Here is a 19,252-nt window from a genome sequence, read left to right as displayed (position 1 = left end):
GACTTCCGTTACAGCCCAGCCAATCAGAGGCTTGCCGCAACCTTTTGTGCGGGAAAACCCGACAATGCTGACTTGTTGAGCGAGCCCAGTGTTGCAGGTGTTCACCCATCCATCACTGCAGTCACTGCTTATTTGCCCAGACGCCATCGGGAAAACGCCATCGGTATTGAGTGTTCCCACTGTGTGTTCCAATCTAAAATCAAAAGATTTACCCCCCCCCCCCTCTCTCCTCTCCTCTCGGACTGCTTTCTCCAGTGGAGGGAAAATGTAAGATGGCCACCAACACTCCATTGAAATCACCACTGTCCGTCCATAGCTGCTTTTGTTCCATAGTGGTGTCCGCACGTTTCCTTAATAGCCGTATCGTGCTGTCATCATGTGATGCAAGTCTAGCCTGGTTAAAATCGTCCGGATCTGTGAACTCACATTCTGTTTTGTTCTGCCATTTCGTCTGGCCTCCAGCCTGGGCCGGACGTTTTCAGAAACTAAAGAATGTACGGGCCAATCAGGGACCTGCCTCGTAGTTGACATCATAACCGGCCAATCAGGAACACCGTTGGCAAAACAGTAATGGCTGCCTCCATGGCTCTCCGGCTCGAGCAGTAATGTCAATGTTCGTCGAGTTTACACAGCTATAAGTGCAGTTATTGCAGGAATACACTCAAAAACAACAATTAAACAAGAACAGGCGTATGCAACAGCGGAGTTTCTCGGCGGAAAATACGTTTTTGCCGTTCTTCCGAGTGGATTTGGATTTGAATGCATTTGACTGCATTGGCTGAAGGACTGGATACTTCCACCCACTGAAATGACTGTGCACAGCTCGGAGTCCAGACGGAATCACAGAACAAAACAAAATGTGAGTTCATGGATCCGGATGGTTTTAACCAGCCTACAAGTCAACAAGACTGCCCGGCCGCAGCTTGAATGTCTTTACTTGTAGAGAAAAGAATGTTGGTCTCAGGGTGGAAAAAACACACTGCAAGATTTGATTAATATTGAAGCACAATTAAGCAAACTCACACCAATTGAAGAGAAGTGGGTAATCATACTCCATGGAGATATTTTCACAGCGCCCTAATCTAGAAAATTTGGCTAAGACAGCAAGTTTGCTTTTTAATTAGTTTGAGTAAATCTACAAGAGATCTGGTGGTGTGGTTTTTGACCCGCTGTTTATTAGATGTTTAGTTTGCAGCAGAGTGGATTTGATCTAAATAATTAATCTGTAAATGCTTAAAGGCTGGAGATAACTCTATTTCTCTCTGCTGACACCCCTCCTTTACTTTTATTCCCTCTCTCTGTTGCTGCAACGCTTCTCTCTCCCCCCCTGTCTCTCCCCCCTCTCTCATTCTCTCCCCCTCACTCTCTCCCCTCTCTCTCTCCCCCTCTCTGTCTTTCTCTCCCTCTCTCTCTCTCCCTCCCCCCCATCCCTCCCTCTCTCTCAGTGGGAGGAGATCAGCGGAGTGGACGAGCACTACACGCCCATCCGGACATTCCAGGTGTGCAACGTGATGGAGTACAGTCAGAACAACTGGCTGCGGACCAACTGGATTGCACGGCGGACGGCCCAGAAGATCCACGTGGAGCTCAAGTTCACGCTGCGCGACTGCAACTCCATCCCACTGGTCCTGGGCACCTGCAAGGAAACCTTCAACCTGCTGTACCTAGAGACGGATGACGACCAGAGCAGCCACTTCCGCGAGCACCAGTTCTCCAAGATCGACACCATCGCGGCCGACGAGAGCTTCACCCAGATGGACCTGGGCGACCGCATCCTCAAGCTCAACACGGAGGTGCGTGAGGTGGGGCCCATGACCAGGAAGGGCTTCTACCTGGCATTTCAGGATGTGGGAGCCTGTGTCGCCCTGGTGTCCGTGAGGGTGTACTTCAAGAAGTGCCCCCGCACCGTGCGTAACCTGGCCTCCTTCCCCGACACGGTGCCTACGGACTCCCAGTCGCTGGTTGAAGTCAAGGGCCAGTGCGTCAATCACTCCAAGGAGGAGGAGCCTCCGCGAATGTACTGCAGCACGGACGGGGAGTGGCTGGTGCCCATAGGGAAGTGTCTGTGTAACGCGGGCTATGAGGAGCGGAGCAGCGCCTGCCAAAGTAAGACAGACCTTCATTCAGTTGCTTGATCGTTTGGTCTCTAAGCGGTGTTCTCACTAGCCTGGTTAGAACATCCTGACCACATGACCTCACATCCTGTTTCGCACTACATATCAGTCTGGATTTCCAGCCATCATCAGTGGGTGGGAGTACTTGCCTTGACACACAACTCCTTCAGCCAATCAGCATTGCCAAATCCAGTCCTTCAGCCAATGAGCTTTGCCAAATGCAATCCAAATCCGCTTGGAAGCACGGCGAAAACATCCACTGGTGCATACTCTTGTTCTTGTTTCATTGTTGTTATTGAGTCTAACTGCACTTACGGGTGTGTTTATTCTATTGATGTTGACGTTACCGCTCGTTGCTTACGGAGACAACATTACTGTAGTGTTTTGCCAACACAGTCCCTGATTGGCCCGGTTACATCATCAACTACGACGCAGTCCCTGATTGGCCTGGTTACGTTGTAATTTCAGGAAATCGATGCGGGTGGCTGGAAATCCAGACTGATCCATGGAGCCAAACAGACTGTGAGGTCACATGACCAGTGTCGAGTTGAATTCTCAGGCTTGTTTTGTCTCCAGCTTCTGCCTTTCTTCCTGTGTAATCCCCTTCTTCTTCTTTTTTCCTTTTGTGCCTGTTCCATCTCAGGCCCGTGAAATCACATCCACTGTATTTCTCATGTCTCTCCTTGTCTGAAACGCCGCCTGTGTTATGTGATAGTCAAACTCTCACACCTCATATCTGTCAGCCCAGATGCCCAATGCCCAGCCTGTGTGTGTGGTGGTGCCTTCAAAAGAACACAAGAATCCCAGGGTGTTGGTGGATGTGTGTACTTTTGATACTTTTGGTACATTTGATATTTCCATAGCGCGCGTGTGAATGGTGTTGTCCAGGTTTTCTGGCCTGCAGTAGTTATATGGCGAGTCGCTCTCCCTCACTTCATCAGCCATGGGAAGATCTGAAGCCGAGTAGCCCGGGTGGGGCTGATATGGTCGGGGGAAGTGGAGTGGTGGGGTGGATGGTGACTGCTGGAATATTTGTGGTGATGGTCGTGGGTGTTGTTGGAGGCATGGGTGGGTGGGACAGTGGAGTCTGGAGATACTCCAGCTCACCCCAAACTCTATTGTCCTCTTGGTGGTGGTTAGAGAAGTGGGATGGGAATATGCTTGTCTCTAAGCGGTGCTCCTTCTGTATGTCTATCTGCCCGCCTGTCTCAAGCCTGCTACCCCAACAATGCATTATTCTGTAATGGAAGTGGCTGATAGCTGTACAGGATTTAACTGCCATGACAAACACTGTCCATCATATGCTTCATTGGTAGATTCAATTGTTTTCAAGATGATTGTTTCCCCTCAATAGAAGATGTTGCTGGGATTGTGCAGTTCTTTGTAACGTTACATCTCTGCTTCAACACTCGGCTTCATGTCATTGTCGTGAGAAATGTATTTTACCCTTAAATAACTTCAATCTACTAGTAGCAGAAGTTGTAAGCACCTGTCACCTGCCAGCATCGCATGCTCTCTCTCTCTCTCTCTCCTCCTCTCTCTCCTCATACACCACATGGCTTTAATGCTGCGCAACATTCATCATTTTTGTATTAATTTGTATTAAATTAATTAAAAAGTATTTCACACCAGTTTGAGAACATTTTACACTACAACAGACAGTAAACTGTCTCCACAACCACAACACTAAAACATCCTCTCTATTAGGAGAGGTTGTTATATCTCATATGTTTTATTTGTTTTGTTTTCTCCGCTATAGTCCCGTATTCACATCTTACTGGCCCAGTTGTTGTTGTGCCATCGTTTGAATGTATAATAATTGACGTTGGATTTCGCCATTCCATCCATGAGGAATAAATAGCCTATCTCTCTGTCTCGAGCAACAAGACCCATGTCTGTGTTTGCAGGCAGGAGGAGGAGGAGGGAGTGAGTGGCATCTCGCTGCTCTGTAGCCGAGGAGAGACACAGACATTGTGGAGAGAAGTAGCTTTCAACGTGTGTTTTATAACATTACCTCAGTAGAATCGATGCTGTCTCCTTGCCAAGTACGGCAACGTTTGCTTGAATCACAAGAAATCCGTCTAAAGTAAACACTTAGTGAAGTGCATGATGAAATACAGGCGGAGTGCACAGTTCTCGTGTAACAAGGGTGTGTACAACCCAATGGGAACGAAACGGTGTGCAACGTTTTCCTATAGGTTCCAGGTTGAACGTCTACTGTTTCCTCGTATATTTCAACACCATCGTTCTGTTTAAATACAGGTTTTGCTATGTGTTGTCGGGGTAACGTTATGTACTGTGTATGCAGCCACGGAGTTAGCGCCCATCCTCTCTGCTCTCATTTGATCACTCACTTGAAGCATGTGGCACTACCTGGCATAGCTTTGCCTTTACAGCTGCCAGTGGGGGTGCTGAAGACCCAAAGCACCCCACGCCGTCCCTGACCACCCTACTGTGATTGCTCAGCTTGGTCCATGTCTCCTCTCCTATCTCTTCTGTGTCACAAACAGCTCCAGGCGCAGCATATTTTGGTCTCTTACTAGGTGGGTTTCCATCCACCTGTTTAATGTGTTTAATTTTCGCATAAAAAAACCTGAGTGGAAACGCTGCAAAGAAAATCACACTTGAGGGACGTGAAAAAGTTGGTGTATCGATAAAAGGAAAATGCGATAAGTGCAGTGGAAACAGATTCAGCAAATCTGTTACCAAACTCCATTCAAAAACCATGCAATGTTAACGGAAGAAGACTGCAGGTGACCCACGTCTAGAATTGACATTTTATTCACTTACAGAACTGCTCCGTGGATTATATGCCGAATTGAAGAGTGGTAATCCAGTTTAAGTATCTATGTATAATGAATAAACTTTAAATTAATAGTGTATGTTTTTCATAGCAAGGCAACCGAGACGCACATAGGGATGTTGGTGAAACCTTAGCAGAGAGGCAGAGGCAGACAGCAGTGTGCTCACCATGCTTTCCATCATATTTTCCTCCTGAATGTTTTCACCTCACATTTATTCAGACAACATGGAGTTAATTTCCCTTGTTTGGGGGTTGCATAATTCCACATTTTCTTTTGCCTACTTTCTGAAAATTCAGTGAACAGTTGTGATACCGTTGAATGGAAACCCAACTAATCTCTGCTCCACAGTGACTTTAAATTATGAAAAAACATTGTGGTGTGAACATGCACTGAGTCTGTGTGTTGCTGGGAGCTACTAAATCTAACCATGCCACCTAACTCCCAGAGTGCCTTGCGCCACCGAAGAATAACATAGATTATATCCACGTCTGGAGTACAACTCTCAAAAGTGGTTAACGCCCGCCCCCCAAGACCGCCCCCCAAGACAGAAAAAAGCATGCGTGACAGACATGAGTATGCGAGCCCCCACGCCCCCCTCCCTCTGACTCCCGACTGCTCGGCTTTCTTCGGCGGCGCAAGGCACTCTGGGAGTTAGGTGGCATGGTTAGATTTAGTAGTTCCCGTGTGTTGCTATCTTAATGCTACAGTAGCTGTTCAGCTAGCATCAGCAGCATCAGCTCTGAGGAGAGCTCAGAGCCGTGCCCAGTGTTAATTAAAGATCAAAAGCTGCGTCGCAGGTCAAGCCCCTGCTGTCAGGGCCGAGGGAAGGCCTGTCCCCGCGTAGGGGCTCTGAGCCGGGCTCCCTGTCCAGACACACTGGACCATCTAAACTCTTCAGGAGAGAGGACAAAATGACCTCACATGGAGATTGAGTTTGCATTTCAGGTATACACTTGCATCATGTAAAGAACAGTGTTGGGCAGTAAAGTAACATGTTAGTGTAATTATTACTTTTACAATTTACAAAACAGTAATTATTACAGTTACATTACTAATCGAAGTAACTTCAAAGTTACTTCATTACTTCCTCCAGTGCTGGCACAGCACTAAAACAAAGTGTGTCCTAGGTAAGCAAATACAGAAAGTATGCACTTTGGTTGATTGTTGACTCGTCCTGTAAGGTTAATTATTGTTCCAATAATGTGGATTCAGTTCTAAAACGAGCTGGCTAAACAGGTTGTACGTCTTTTTTGGAAGATGGGGTAGTAAAATTAAGTAGCGAGTAACGTAACTAATTACTTTTGATACCAAGTAATAAGTAAAGTGATTGTATTCCTTTTTAAAGGAGTAATAAGTAACTAAGTACATTTCCTGAGTAACTTGCCCAACACTGCTGAACACTGCTGCAAAATATTGACTATTGGGAAGCTTCAGTTAATACATACAGTATCACATTTCTATTCAAGTTTAAAAACCGAAAGCAAAACTCAAAAGATGGAGTTATAAGATTTTCAAAAGACAGCAGCGAACAACACATGCAGACAAATGGCAGATGGGGAGACGGTGGCTCGGTGTTGAGCTCCCCCCCCCCCCCCCCCTCCACACACACACACACACACACACACACACACACACACACACACACACACACACACACACACACACACACACACACACACACACACACACACACACACACACACACACACACACACACACTTCCTGTGTCTGTGGAACTTGTGTGAGTGTTTGGATGTATTTGACAATCTCTTATTAGTTTCAGAGAGGTCTAATGGACTCTAATAAGGTCTTGTGTTACCGCGGAGTGAGACAGCTGCACCAACAGAGCCCCCACAGAGGCACCCGGCGGGGGCCCCAGCGCGCAGCTCGCTCACCAGGCCCTCTGTGTTAACAGATAGATGAGTGCGCGGAGGTTAGGTCAGCGTACAGATAGATGGTGATGGAGCTTTAAAAGAGAAGAAAACATAGCTATGGCTATACAGCGTTCACAGGCAGAGCAAACAGACTGAAACAGATGGACTGGGCCTTCTCAAACATTGTCATGTCACAGACCTAGAAACAGACTGGTCCCCGGACCCCCACTTGACGTGATTTGATCTCATATTTATGAGATTTATTTGCTTCATCGCAGGGCTCAATGTGGGAGGACTTTGTTGTGGATTTAGTGTTGAATTGAAGAACGGTCTGTACATTGTATTATGGGGAGATAGTGGTGAAAGAGAAAGAGAAAGAGAAATCAGAATCATACATTCTCTGATTGGGGTAATTTCTAATGATTTGAATTTTAGTGCAATTAAACTTCTTCATTTTGCTGGGGACCTGCTAAAACCCCTTCAAGGATCCCTAGAACCCCTTCAAAGTCCCCTAGAACATGCTCTCAATGACTAACCCCTATACCCTGTTCAGGAACCCTAGAACCTTTTCAAAGTCCCCTAGAACTCCCTTAAGGGCCCCTAGAAACCCCTCAAGGGCCCTTAGAACACTCTCAAGGGCCCCTGACACCCCCCGGATGACTCCGGCCCTCAAAGGCCTAGAAGTCCCTCATCTTTTATGCTCCTGTTTGTCTGTACTTCTGTAGCACTTGCGATTTTACTGCAAATTAAAAGTGGAATACAAATACATTACTATTACTATTATTATTATTATTATTATTATTATTATTATTATTATTATTATTATTATCATTATTATTATTATTATTATTATTATTATTATTATTATTATTATTACAATTATAATTATTATTAATTATTTGGCAATAAAGCTGGTACTTTCGGTCGATGGTTGTAAAGATAACAGAGCTCCCCACCCGCCCGCTAGACCAGAATGAGAGTAAGAGGAGACAGACTCGTTCCTGCGCTGCTACAGCGCGAAACAGATTAGAGACAAGGACAGAGAGAATCTAGAGTAGAGTAGGGCCATACTACCTGAAATATGGTCCCGATGACAACTGATAACAGGCATTTACTGGAAAGCTATAATGATACAATGACTAAACACTAAATACACTAAATTTTGATAACTGATAACTTTGATAACGCCCAGAAATCCTGTAAAGTGACAACAGCAAATTCCATTTCAAATGAATCTACTGCATCTCAATTAGCAGGGTGATAGAACGCTCTTCTCTTTTGAGATTTAGGCGGAGACATTTTTGCATAATGTAGCGTTAACGCCACAGCCACCTCTCTGTGGAGCACGCAGTCCAGGCCTCCTCATCTCCAAACAGGCTAAGTGCCAGCAGGCACACACACACACGCACGCACGCACGCACGCACGCACACACACACACACACACACACACACACACACACACACACACACACACACACACACACACACACACACACACACACACAGCCTCTGAGCTAACCTAAAGTGACAACTGAGGAGCGACTGAGGCAATGGAACGCTAATGTTTGTATATACACACACAGTGTAGGACTTCATTCACCCCAAACAAGCACTTTACGCACGCACGCACGCACACACACACACACACACACACACACACACACACACACACACACACACACACACACACACTTAGCTGACCGAGAAGAAAAGACGCGGTGAGGAAATTAGCCTGTAGCTCTGTCACTGGGACAGATACACTGTCATCGCAATTTAGAGTGTGTGCGTGTGTGTGTGTGTGTTTGTGCGCATGCATGTGTGTGTGAGCCTGGCAGTTATATAATGGCCAACCCAAACAAACAGAGTATAGTTCCAGCGAGCCAATAGCAGCATGAGTTCACAGCGTCTGCTCAGCCTCCACACTGCCTCCACACTGCTCAGCCTCCAAACTGCCTCCACACTGCTCAGCCTCCAAACTGCCTCCACACTGCTCAGCCTCCAAACTGCTGAGCCTCCACACTGCTCAGCCTCCACACTGCTCAGCCTCCAAACTGCTGAGCCTCCACACTGCTCAGCCTCCACACTGCTCAGCCTCAAAACTGCTGAGCCTCCACACTGCTTAGCCTCCACACTGCTCAGCCTCCAAACTGCTCAGCCTCCACACTGCTCAGCCTACACACTGCTCAGCCTCCAAACTGCTCAGCCTCCACACTGCTCAGCCTCCACACTGCTCAGCCTCCAAACTGCTCAGCCTCCAAACTGCTCAGCCTCCACACTGCTCAGCCTCCACACTGCTCAGCCTCCAAACTGCTCAGCCTCCACACTGCTCAGCCTCCACACTGCTCAGCCTACACACTGCTCAGCCTCCACACTGCTCAGCCTCCACACTGCTCAGCCTACACACTGCTCAGCCTCCACACTGCTCAGCCTCCAAACTGCTCAGCCTCCACACTGCTCAGCCTCCAAACTGCTCAGCCTCCAAACTGCTCAGCCTCCACACTGCTCAGCCTCCAAACTGCTCAGCCTCCACACTGCTCAGCCTCCAAACTGCTCAGCCTCCACACTGCTCAGCCTCCAAACTGCTCAGCCTCCACACTGCTCAGCCTCCAAACTGATCAGCCTCCAAACTGCTCAGCCTCCACACTGCTCAGCCTCCAAACTGCTCAGCCTCCACACTGCTCAGCCTCCAAACTGCTCAGCCTCCACACTGCTCAGCCTCCAAACTGCTCAGCCTCCACACTGCTCAGCCTCCACACTGCTCAGCCTCCAAACTGCTCAGCCTGCAAACTGCTCAGCCTACACATTGCTCAGCCTCCAAACTGCTCAGCCTCCAAACTGCTCAGACCCAAAACTGCTCAGCCTGCAAACTGCTCAGCCTACACACTGCTCAGCCTCCAAACTGCTCAGCCTCCAACTGCTCAGCCTTCACACTGCTCAGCCTCCAAACTGCTCAGCCTCCACACTGCTCAGCCTCCACACAGCCTCCACACTGCCTCCACACTGCAGGCATACTGCCTCCACACTGCTCAGCCTCCACACTGCAGGGCGGGCGAGGCTGCGTATGCAAGCTGCAGGGCCAGCCTAGGCGAGATACCTAGTTTAAGAAATTTGTATTACGCCAATAGAGCTGAAGAGTCACATGACATATCTTGCCCCGGGAGAGAGTTCCCCATTCATTTTCTCCATAGACATTTAGAAAAATCCTTATATAACGAGTTTTAAGGCTGGAACCAAGCCAACCAGCGACCTACTGAATCGTGAGAGACCGTAAAACATTTAACTTGGAACAAAAAAACAAATGGGGGGGATCAAATGTTCCTGAAATACTGAGTACGACCAAAATGTTGGTCCCTATGATGATGAGGAGGGATGTTGGTAATGAAGAAACAAATGAAAAAATGACCTTTGACCTCTAAAATGTTGCACACTTTTGTCACGGTAGAGGACAGAATCTGTCCCCTAATAAGACAGCAATGCAAGTGAATTTACTGATACACTAGGGTTCATTTGATTGATTAATTAATTTATTTATTTATTTATGTTAATTTTGATAATTTATTTTACTATTTTCACAGCCTAGTTTAAACACCTTTTAACGCCTTTCATCTTTTTCATCTCAGTTCACCATGATATATTCTTATAGAAGAGTTGCACTTGCAGCAATCAGTTAGTTTTAGTTTTTGCTTTGCAATGCATTTTGAACTGAAAGCCTCGTAATGGTTCAGTACTCATACTCCTATTTTTACTCACCTATAATCTACATCCAGACTAGGCATGTGACTGAAAAACATGTCGACCAGTGTAGGAAATTAAAAACATATTTTGGGGGCAACTTTTGCCCCCACTGTCTAAAAACTGGTGGCATTTACAAAATTTGGGGGGCACTTAAAAAAATAGTAATTAGTGCATAAAGTTGCTAAAGCGTAGTGTGAACAACATCGCTGTTTGTGTGTGTGTTCTTCATAGTCGTCTTCTGGCAACCAGCTTGCAAGTGCTGAGTGTGTGTTAGAGATCGAGATTAAATGAATTGAATGAAAATCAAATTATCAAAATATTGGGGGCAATTTTTGCCCCTGGATCATGGATTTTAGGGGCATTCTGAGATTTCTTGGGGGCATTTTTGCCCTTGTACCTGACTAAATCTCTACACTGTTTGTGACACAAACAAAAGACAAACTTTAAACTATAACAGTGCCCTCGCGGGGCACATCTCCACCACTCCTGGCCAAAACGGAGTCAGGAGTCGGATGGATAACATACACATGCATGCATGCGCACGCGCACACACACGCATGCACGCACACACACACACGCACACACACACGCACGCACGCACGCACGCACGCACACACACACACACACACACACACACACACACACACACACACACACACACACACACACACACACACACACACACTTCTAAATAAATAAGTATAAGTATAAGTATGGACTAAATAAAAAATATACACACAACATGAATAAAAACAGCATCTAAAAAAAATCGAAGGCAGCATTTTGTTAGATTTAGAGTTAAAGCTGCAATTTTAACATCCAATACTAGTCTTCTATCATTTTATAGGAGTTGAGATTTGATATTTTAACATCCAGTACTAGTATTCTATCGTCTTTTCTATGGAGTTGAGATTTGATATTTTTGCATCACATACTGTCAAACAGATACAGTAACCATTGAAGTCACAGACATCTTTTGCAGGAATTCACTGTGTGCAGTAGGCCTACACAACCCACAACTTGCAGCTACCTATAGCTCAGTGGGGGAGGGGGGGATACAGAAATGACAAAATGTTCTTTGGCAGCTACAGTCTGTGTTTGTGTGTGTGTGTGTGTGTGTGTGTGTGTGTGTGTGTGTGTGTGTGTGTGTGTGTGTGCGTGCGTGCGTGCGTGCGTGCGTGCATGCGTGCGTGTGTGCTCGTGGGCGCGTGCACGTGTGATTGTAATAAGCACTGCGGTGCTGGCAAGTTGAGGATTGTGTGTCTTGATAAATCCGAGAAGAATGTAAACCTGGGTCTGCCTTCACCGTACAGCGGAGCAGCTGCTAGCATGTGCGAGACACACACACACGCACCCATGTGCACGCACGCACACGTGTGTGCGCGCACACACACACGTTTGCTGTTTTAGGATCAAATTAGGGGTGCAGGAATTTCACACTGATAGATAGGCGCTGGTCACCTGCTCCAGTCTGTTCTAATGACAGACCAAAGCCTGACTTAGATCTAGATTAGCTAGATTAGATCTGCCTCAGAGTGTGTGTGGAAAGGCCCAAGCTGCTCACACAACACACGCAAAGCCAGATGCTGACTGACTGACACGGCTCTGTATCTGCTCACAACATGTTTGGCTCTGATGTCACCTACTATCAGAATCCATTCACAGCAATATGCTTAGCCTGCTAAAGCATCCTGATCCTGCTTGGTTCTGTGGGAAACCCACCATATAGGAAAAGACTGTACAAGAAGCTGAAAATACTTCCAACAAACTATTCAAAATGGTTTAAATTAATATCGATATGCCGAAGAGTTGCTGTGTTCAATAAATAAAAAAGCCGGGTCTTGCCATGTTCTTTTTTTATAGAGTAGGGGTGACACTGTCAATGTGGATGCATGTAACCTGGTGTAAACTCATCATTGGGCTGGATACAACATTCATATGAGGCAAGTAGTGTCTTTGGGTGATAAACTAAATTAATTCAGATTTTCTTTGTACTGCTATTTCACATTGAAGTCAACGGCGAGTGGCTTAAATGTGTTTCCCCCTAAAAGGGACGAGGCCATATTGCCGTTCTGTTCTATTTTCATAAATTACAAAGTCCTTGGCCAACCAGGGACCTGCCTCGTAGTTGACAAGGTAACCGACCAATCAGGGTGGGTGCTGGCAAAACAGTAATACCGTCTCCCGAAACAACAAGTGGTAACATTAACGTTAGAGATAACACAGCCACAGTTATTGCAGAAATAGCCTCAATAACAACAATTAAACAAGAACAAGAGTATGCATCAGCAGAGTTTCTCAGCGGAAAATACGTTTTTGACGTTCTTGAGTTCTCTCGAGTGGATTTGGATTGGATTTGGCGACGCTGATTAGCTGAAAGAGTTGTCTCTCAGGAAGGACTGTTCATAAGGTCCAGACATACAGCTATAAACAGAAACACTTGGTGAAGCATCCACTGGGTTCAGTTCAATGTGAAAGAGTTTTCATGATTTGCAATATCTCCAGAGTCTACATCAAAAGTTCCTTTTGCCGTGCGTCCGCTTCTCGCAGCTCTTAACTTGCCCCCGTGGGCCGTGCACGTCACACTGCTCGCTTAAAGGGGAAATGAGGTTGGACACACTCGACAAAGCCCGCCCTCTAGCGAGGTCTCAATCAATCACAGCCCAAACCTCCCTGACATGCGCACATGCTTACCCAATCACTCAAAATGCTGAGTATGATTGACAGCCAAACCAAACCATGACCGCTCCTGAATTAATGTGACGTAACATGAGCGTTTGAGACTGACATTTAGTCTGACCAATAACAGCTCGTAAATGTTGTGACGATGTGGTCGTCACATGTGTTTAGTTTTACATAAGTTGTTCTGCTCATGGCTGAGGGCTGCTGGTAGAGGACTGCATGTAGAATACAGTAGTTTGCCCTGCTAAAACCTGCTGTTTTCTTCTTTCTTTCTTTCTTTCTTTCTTTCTTTCTTTCTTTCTTTCTTTCTTTCTTTCTTTCTTTCTTTCTTTCTTTCTTTCTTTCTTCTCCCTCTCCTGCCATGCTTGTTTTATATAAGTTGTTCAGTTTCCATTCATTGATTGTATTTAGACAAATCCTAGGGCTATATAAATAAACTTGACATGGCATGACTTCTTCCCCTGACTTTACATACCTTCACTTTCTGTCTGAGCGTATAGGATAAGGTCATCCTTGTACACACAATTATACAATATACATTAATGTCAAAATGTGTGTGTGTGTGTGTGTGTGTGTGTGTGTGTGTGTTTGTTTGTTAAAGAGGCACTAAGCTAAGACTATGCACTTTGTTGTATGCTACATTGTTTCATAGTTGAACATTTTGTGAAACGGACACTACAACATAGTTCCTGCATTTTGCCCTTTTAGGGGTATTTTTTGTCTAATGCCTACCCCACACTACAGGATAATTTGCAAGATTATGGCCAAGATTCCCCCCTCCCGATTTTCTCGGGGGTGCTCCCGATTTGAAGCGCGTCGGGCAGATAATCTTCCCAAATGATCCTGTAGTGTGTGGGGTTCAAAGATTCACAATCGGGAAGACTGCCTCTTCCCGATTGTGAATCGGGCATATCTAACATGTTAGATATTTACAACCCGACAGGCGATTGCATCTTGAGCAGAGAGCCAGTAGTAGCTGCGTTTCCATTACAGTTTTTCGCAAAATAATCTGGTCCGCGTCCGCTCGCAGTCCCGCACAGAAACAAAGAACGAGGAAATTGTCATCGAGGTGAAATACCCGTGCGTCTTTGAAAGGGACGGAAAACTAAATGCTATACTGCAAAGCATGTAGCCTACAACAAGCGCTTAGGTCTCAGCTTCCCGCATCGGCGAGTGTCCGCACGGAAAAGTGAGTCAAATCAGCAGACGCGCCCCTCCACAAGACACCTGTGCAGACGGTTTTCGCCTGGCCGTGCACAGTAGGCCTACACCCCGAATGGACGCGGCTGTCCGCGCAAATATTAGTTAAACAAATCCTTTCAGTGCAAATGCATTATAAAAACAAAAAATAAAATTTGTTTAGAAAACGAAATGACACTACTACACCCGGTGCGCACACTGAATAGGCATTTTAAAAGTTAACGTCGAGCCCTGCTTCCAAGGTGAATCTTCAGCATAATCTTCTAGTGTGTGGGGTTGCGTTTGAACAGACGCGATTATGTGTGTGTCCCAAGATTGAAATGTTAAAAAATCGGCTCTCTCTGTCCTGTAGTGTGTGGGCTCTCAAGATTTTTATAATCTTCAAGGATTTGAAAATCCTGTAGTGTGGGGTAGGCATAATTCAGTTGCACACATATTGTGATGTATCGTAGATAAATTGTCTTGCAATATATCATGTGTGTGTGTGTGTGTGTGTGTGTGTGTGTGTGTGTGTGTGTGTGTGTGTGTGTGTGTGTTTATATATGCAACCTTATGTTGTTCTCCAGCCCCTCCAGTGGTGTTTGACTTTTTGAGGGAGGAAACAACAGAGAAGCTAATTAAAGCATGGAGAGAGCCTGCAGCAATCTGAGAGAGAGAGAGAGAGAGAGAGTGAGGGGGGGGTTAGATAGGGAGAGAACCAGAGAGAGAGGGGGGAGAGAGAGAGAGAGGGGGGGGGGGAGAGAGAGAGAGAGGGGGGGGGTTAGATAGGGAGAGAACCAGAGAGAGGGGGGAGAGAGAGAGGGAGAGAGGGGGGGGGGGGGTTAGATAGGGAGAGAACCAGAGAGAGAGGGGGGAGAGAGAGAGGGAGAGAGATGATGAATGATTTAATAGACATGTTCAGCTACAGTCCAAAGCGAGGAGATCCCCGGCTCCTCCAGTCCACATGCCGAAGTGCCCTTGGGCAACTTAGCTTACTGCTCCTGATGGTTGCACCAGCACCCTGTGTGGTACGTAGCTTGATGCCATCGCTGTGTGAATGAGTGTGTGAATGGGTGAATGTACCTACTCATTGTAAATTGACTGTGTATAAACACAGTCCACTTACAACACTCAAAGGGAGGCAACTCAGCAATAATCGTAAGGCAACACTGTGTGTGTGTGTGTGTGTGTGTGTGTGTGTGTGTGTGTGTGTGTGTGTGTGTGTGTGTGTGTGTGTGTGCGCGCGTGTGTGTGTGTGTGTGTGTGTGTGTGTGTGCAGGGGGGGATAGCCTGTCACCCAGGGGCCCTGGTGCTCCAGGGACTTCAAAGCTGCTGGTAACCACAGGCCCAGGAATGCAGCTTCACACGCATGCGTGCACCCGCACCCGTGCACACGCATGCACGCGCGCGCACGCACGCACACACACACGCACGCACGCACACACACACACACACACACACACACACACACACACACACACACACACACACACACACACACACACACACACACACACACACACACACACACACACACACACACACACTGGACTGGGTGAGTGGATGTTGTGTTATTTTGTTGCAGGACGACGACCCCCAGCAGTGGGCAGAACAAGGTCAGTGTGGTCACAAATAAGGACAGAGAATGGTGTGTATTCCAAACAGTGATGGTTTCTATAAGGGGATGTTGTCTTACTTTAGTCTAGAGGTTCTAAAGAAAGAACAAATAAGAGAGAGAGAGAGAGAGAGAGAGAGAGAGGAGAGAGAGAGAGAGAGAGAGAGAGAGAGAGAGAGAGAGAGAGAGAGAGAGAGAGAGAGAGGACACCCCTGTGGGACCCTCTGGAGATGGAGACGGGTAGATACTGTAAGATGTTGTTTGCTGTCACCATGACTAGAGGATTTGCATAAAGCACCTTAACCATTCAGTGAAACTCTGTCCAAAGCCGAACCTCTCCTCCCTCATACTAGTTAACTGCTGCAGGGTTCTGCATTTCTGAGTGGTTGTGACGTCACGCTGATTCGTCCTATTCACCTTATGTTCATACGTGGGGGTGGGCCAAATTCTTCCGGGTTGTTTCAACACTTCCGGCAGTCACGGCGCGAAATACAAAAGAACGTCAGAAGAAGAGAGTTGTTTTTGTAGCGGACAGTGCAGCCAGGGGGTAAAACAAAGAACGTAGCCTACTACTTTGAGCTCGGTACACAGCAAGCAAGCGGAATATCCACTGTTAGCCAGGTCAGATAACGTTATCGTCGACAACGACGAGCACTTTCTTGTAAAACATACCTGGACTCCAACAAAGAAAGCTTCAGATGGTTTTCTCTCCTCCGAGCGCAGCGCGAGCCACTTACGCCTATAAGACCCGCAGACGTTAACGTAATTCCCTGGAAAGCGAGAATTAACGAGCCAGTTACATGGTGTTGCATTCTTAGACATTGCCCTTTGCTTTTATTTGGTATGTTACAATTGGCTAAATTATTAGTTAATTCAAAGTTAGATGATATTGGAGCAGCCGGCCATTTTCTTTTTCTTTTTTTTTGCCGGAAGTCGTCACACGACCACACAACCGGGTCAAATGGGCGTGGCTACATAAGGTGAATACATTTATTGTTGTTTCCTGGGGAGAATCCTCTGGCGCACAGGAAGTGATGGAAGTGTCCGTGTGTGTGTGTGTGTGTGTGTGTGTGTGTGTGTGTGTGTCTGTCTGTGTGTGTGTGTGTGTGTGTGTGTGTGAGCAGAATTTTATCCGGCCACAGCTATGCCGTTTTACATGGGGTCGGACTGAAACTTTCAGGAAGTGTAAAGAGCACCGTGACTTGACGGAGGTGGATTTTGTCATCAGTGATGATGTCATCAGTGATGTCATCCGTGATGATGTCATCATCAGGTCTCCCATAGTCGCACGTCATCTGTGCTATTACGGAGATATGCCTGGAAAGACAGTGCAAGTTACGGCGGAAACAGTATTCCCTCTATAGCTTAGCTGCAAGGACAACGTTGATGCCACATGAAATGGTTAACAAGCTAATGTTTTGGTCACTCAGTGGCGTTTTGAGGCAGATGAACATTGTTACAGCCAGCAGGCAGCGGGCTTAGCTAATGTAGCTAGGTAACATGGCACAGTAATACTGTCATGCGGTCACAGGTGTGTGTTTATAGTATTTTACAGTGGCTTTGAACGTGGCTCAGCCAATCATAATCAAGGACTGGAACTATCCATTTTATAAGCTGACATTATACAACTATAACATTTATTTTGTTGCAATTGTATGTTCTTGAAATTAACAATGTATTATTTCATATCAATAATAGTATTTTGTCATATCGTCAAGAATATTGTTATTGCAGAAATACCCTGAAATATTGTGATATTATTTTAGGGCCAGGTTGCCCACCCCTAATGCACTTACAGTACTTACACAACCTCAAGAGGTCGCATTCGTAAACATTGGTCGTTTTAACCACCTTGAAAATACACCAATGTTTTCCTTGTGTGTGTTTGAGTGTTGCTGACCTTGCTGGGGGAAGCATGGTGTTTTTATTGGTGGTCTCCTCCATCTTCATCAGATGTGGAGGTAAACAGCCAGGCTTAGAAGTCCACTGGGATCTGTGTGTGTGTGTGTGTGTGTGTGTGTGTGTGTGTGTGTGTGTGTGTGTCTGTGTGTGTGTGTGTGTGTCTGTGTGTGTGTGTGTGTGTGTGTGTGTGTGTGTGTGTGTGTGTGTGTGTTTGTATGTATGTGTGCATGTGTGTGTTTGAGAGAGAGAGAGAGAGAGAGAGAGGGAGAGAGAGAGTGGGAGAGACTGGGAGAGAGGGAGAGAGAGCTAGATAATAAGCTCTAAGTGTGGGAGACGTGTGTGTCGATATCTCCAGGCTGAGGAGGTCATTAGTAAACCAGAAGTGAGCAGAGGTGAAGAAACCAAGACAAAGTGCCGACCACAGCAGAATCCACCTCTCACTGATACACACTCACATGCATGCGCACACACTTTAGGTTTAGGCATTGGGTGGTCTTAGTGTTAGGTTTAGGCATTGGGCGGTCTTAGTGTTAGGGTTAGGCATTGCGTAGGTGGTCTTAGGGTTAGGGTCTGGATATGGTGGTGGGCTTCGACCCCAAAAGCAGGTGGGAGATGGTCCAACCCTTCAACCCAAGGGTCTTCAAGCCCAAGCCCCTAACCCAAAACCAGGGAGAGAGCAGGTCCTCTCTTCCCAACTCGTTCTGGTCGACGAGCCCGACGGCATACTAGACTTTTGCCTGAACTCACAGGTGCGGAGTGCTTTTTAACGGTCCGCCCATTGGTGCGTTCCATGAAATGCTCAAGGCTCCGGGGGGCGTTACCTTAAATGCATAAGGAACGTGGCAAAGCGGGGCTCTGGTACAAGTTCGGAGTGAGAACGGGCTGCATTGTACAGATATAGAATATCTCGTTTGTGAAGTAAAACACGTTGGATATTTCATCCAACATTATACACGTCATAGAGTCTGCTATTGAAATAGTGTGGTGGCCAGTAAGGGTGTTGTGGTCGGGGTGGATGGAGGATGTAAACACATTTTGTTTCAAATTTACATTGAGATTGTAATTTTTTTTATAATAAAGTGGAGGATTAATTCCTTATCCTCCAGTTGCTGGGCACCACCTGGAACCCCCTCAAGGACCTTTGGGGGTCCCCGGGCCCCATTTTGAGAACGTTAGGGTTGTGCTACAACCCAGGTTTTAAGAGTGGAGAACAAGAGTTCTCACTTGTAGCATAAGTGAGAAGTCAAGCCTGAAATTAAGGAAAACCACTGCCATACGTGTATTATCAGGTTAGACTTGAACTTTTATGGCCCAGACACACCAAACCGACATCAAAGAACTAGTGG

General features: G+C 46.4%; 1 protein-coding gene across 1 annotated transcript in view; it reads left to right on the top strand.

Moving 5' to 3' along the window:
* Positions 1-19,252, top strand: part of epha3 (eph receptor A3) — a gene marked incomplete at both ends in the record, with an annotated part of 207,816 nt that overhangs the window by 24,991 nt on the left and 163,573 nt on the right. Inside the window, 2 exons of the mRNA XM_083638195.1 lie at positions 256-267; positions 1,446-2,106. Coding sequence (XP_083494321.1) covers positions 256-267; positions 1,446-2,106 — 673 coding nt within the window. The remainder of the gene's footprint in view (positions 1-255; positions 268-1,445; positions 2,107-19,252) is intronic.

This window comes from Poromitra crassiceps, assembly GCF_964638095.1.
Source record: "Poromitra crassiceps genome assembly, chromosome: 6".
NCBI lineage: Eukaryota > Metazoa > Chordata > Actinopteri > Beryciformes > Melamphaidae > Poromitra > Poromitra crassiceps.
Note: the sequence above shows the minus strand (reverse complement) of the source record. Positions and strands in the feature narration are given on the sequence as shown.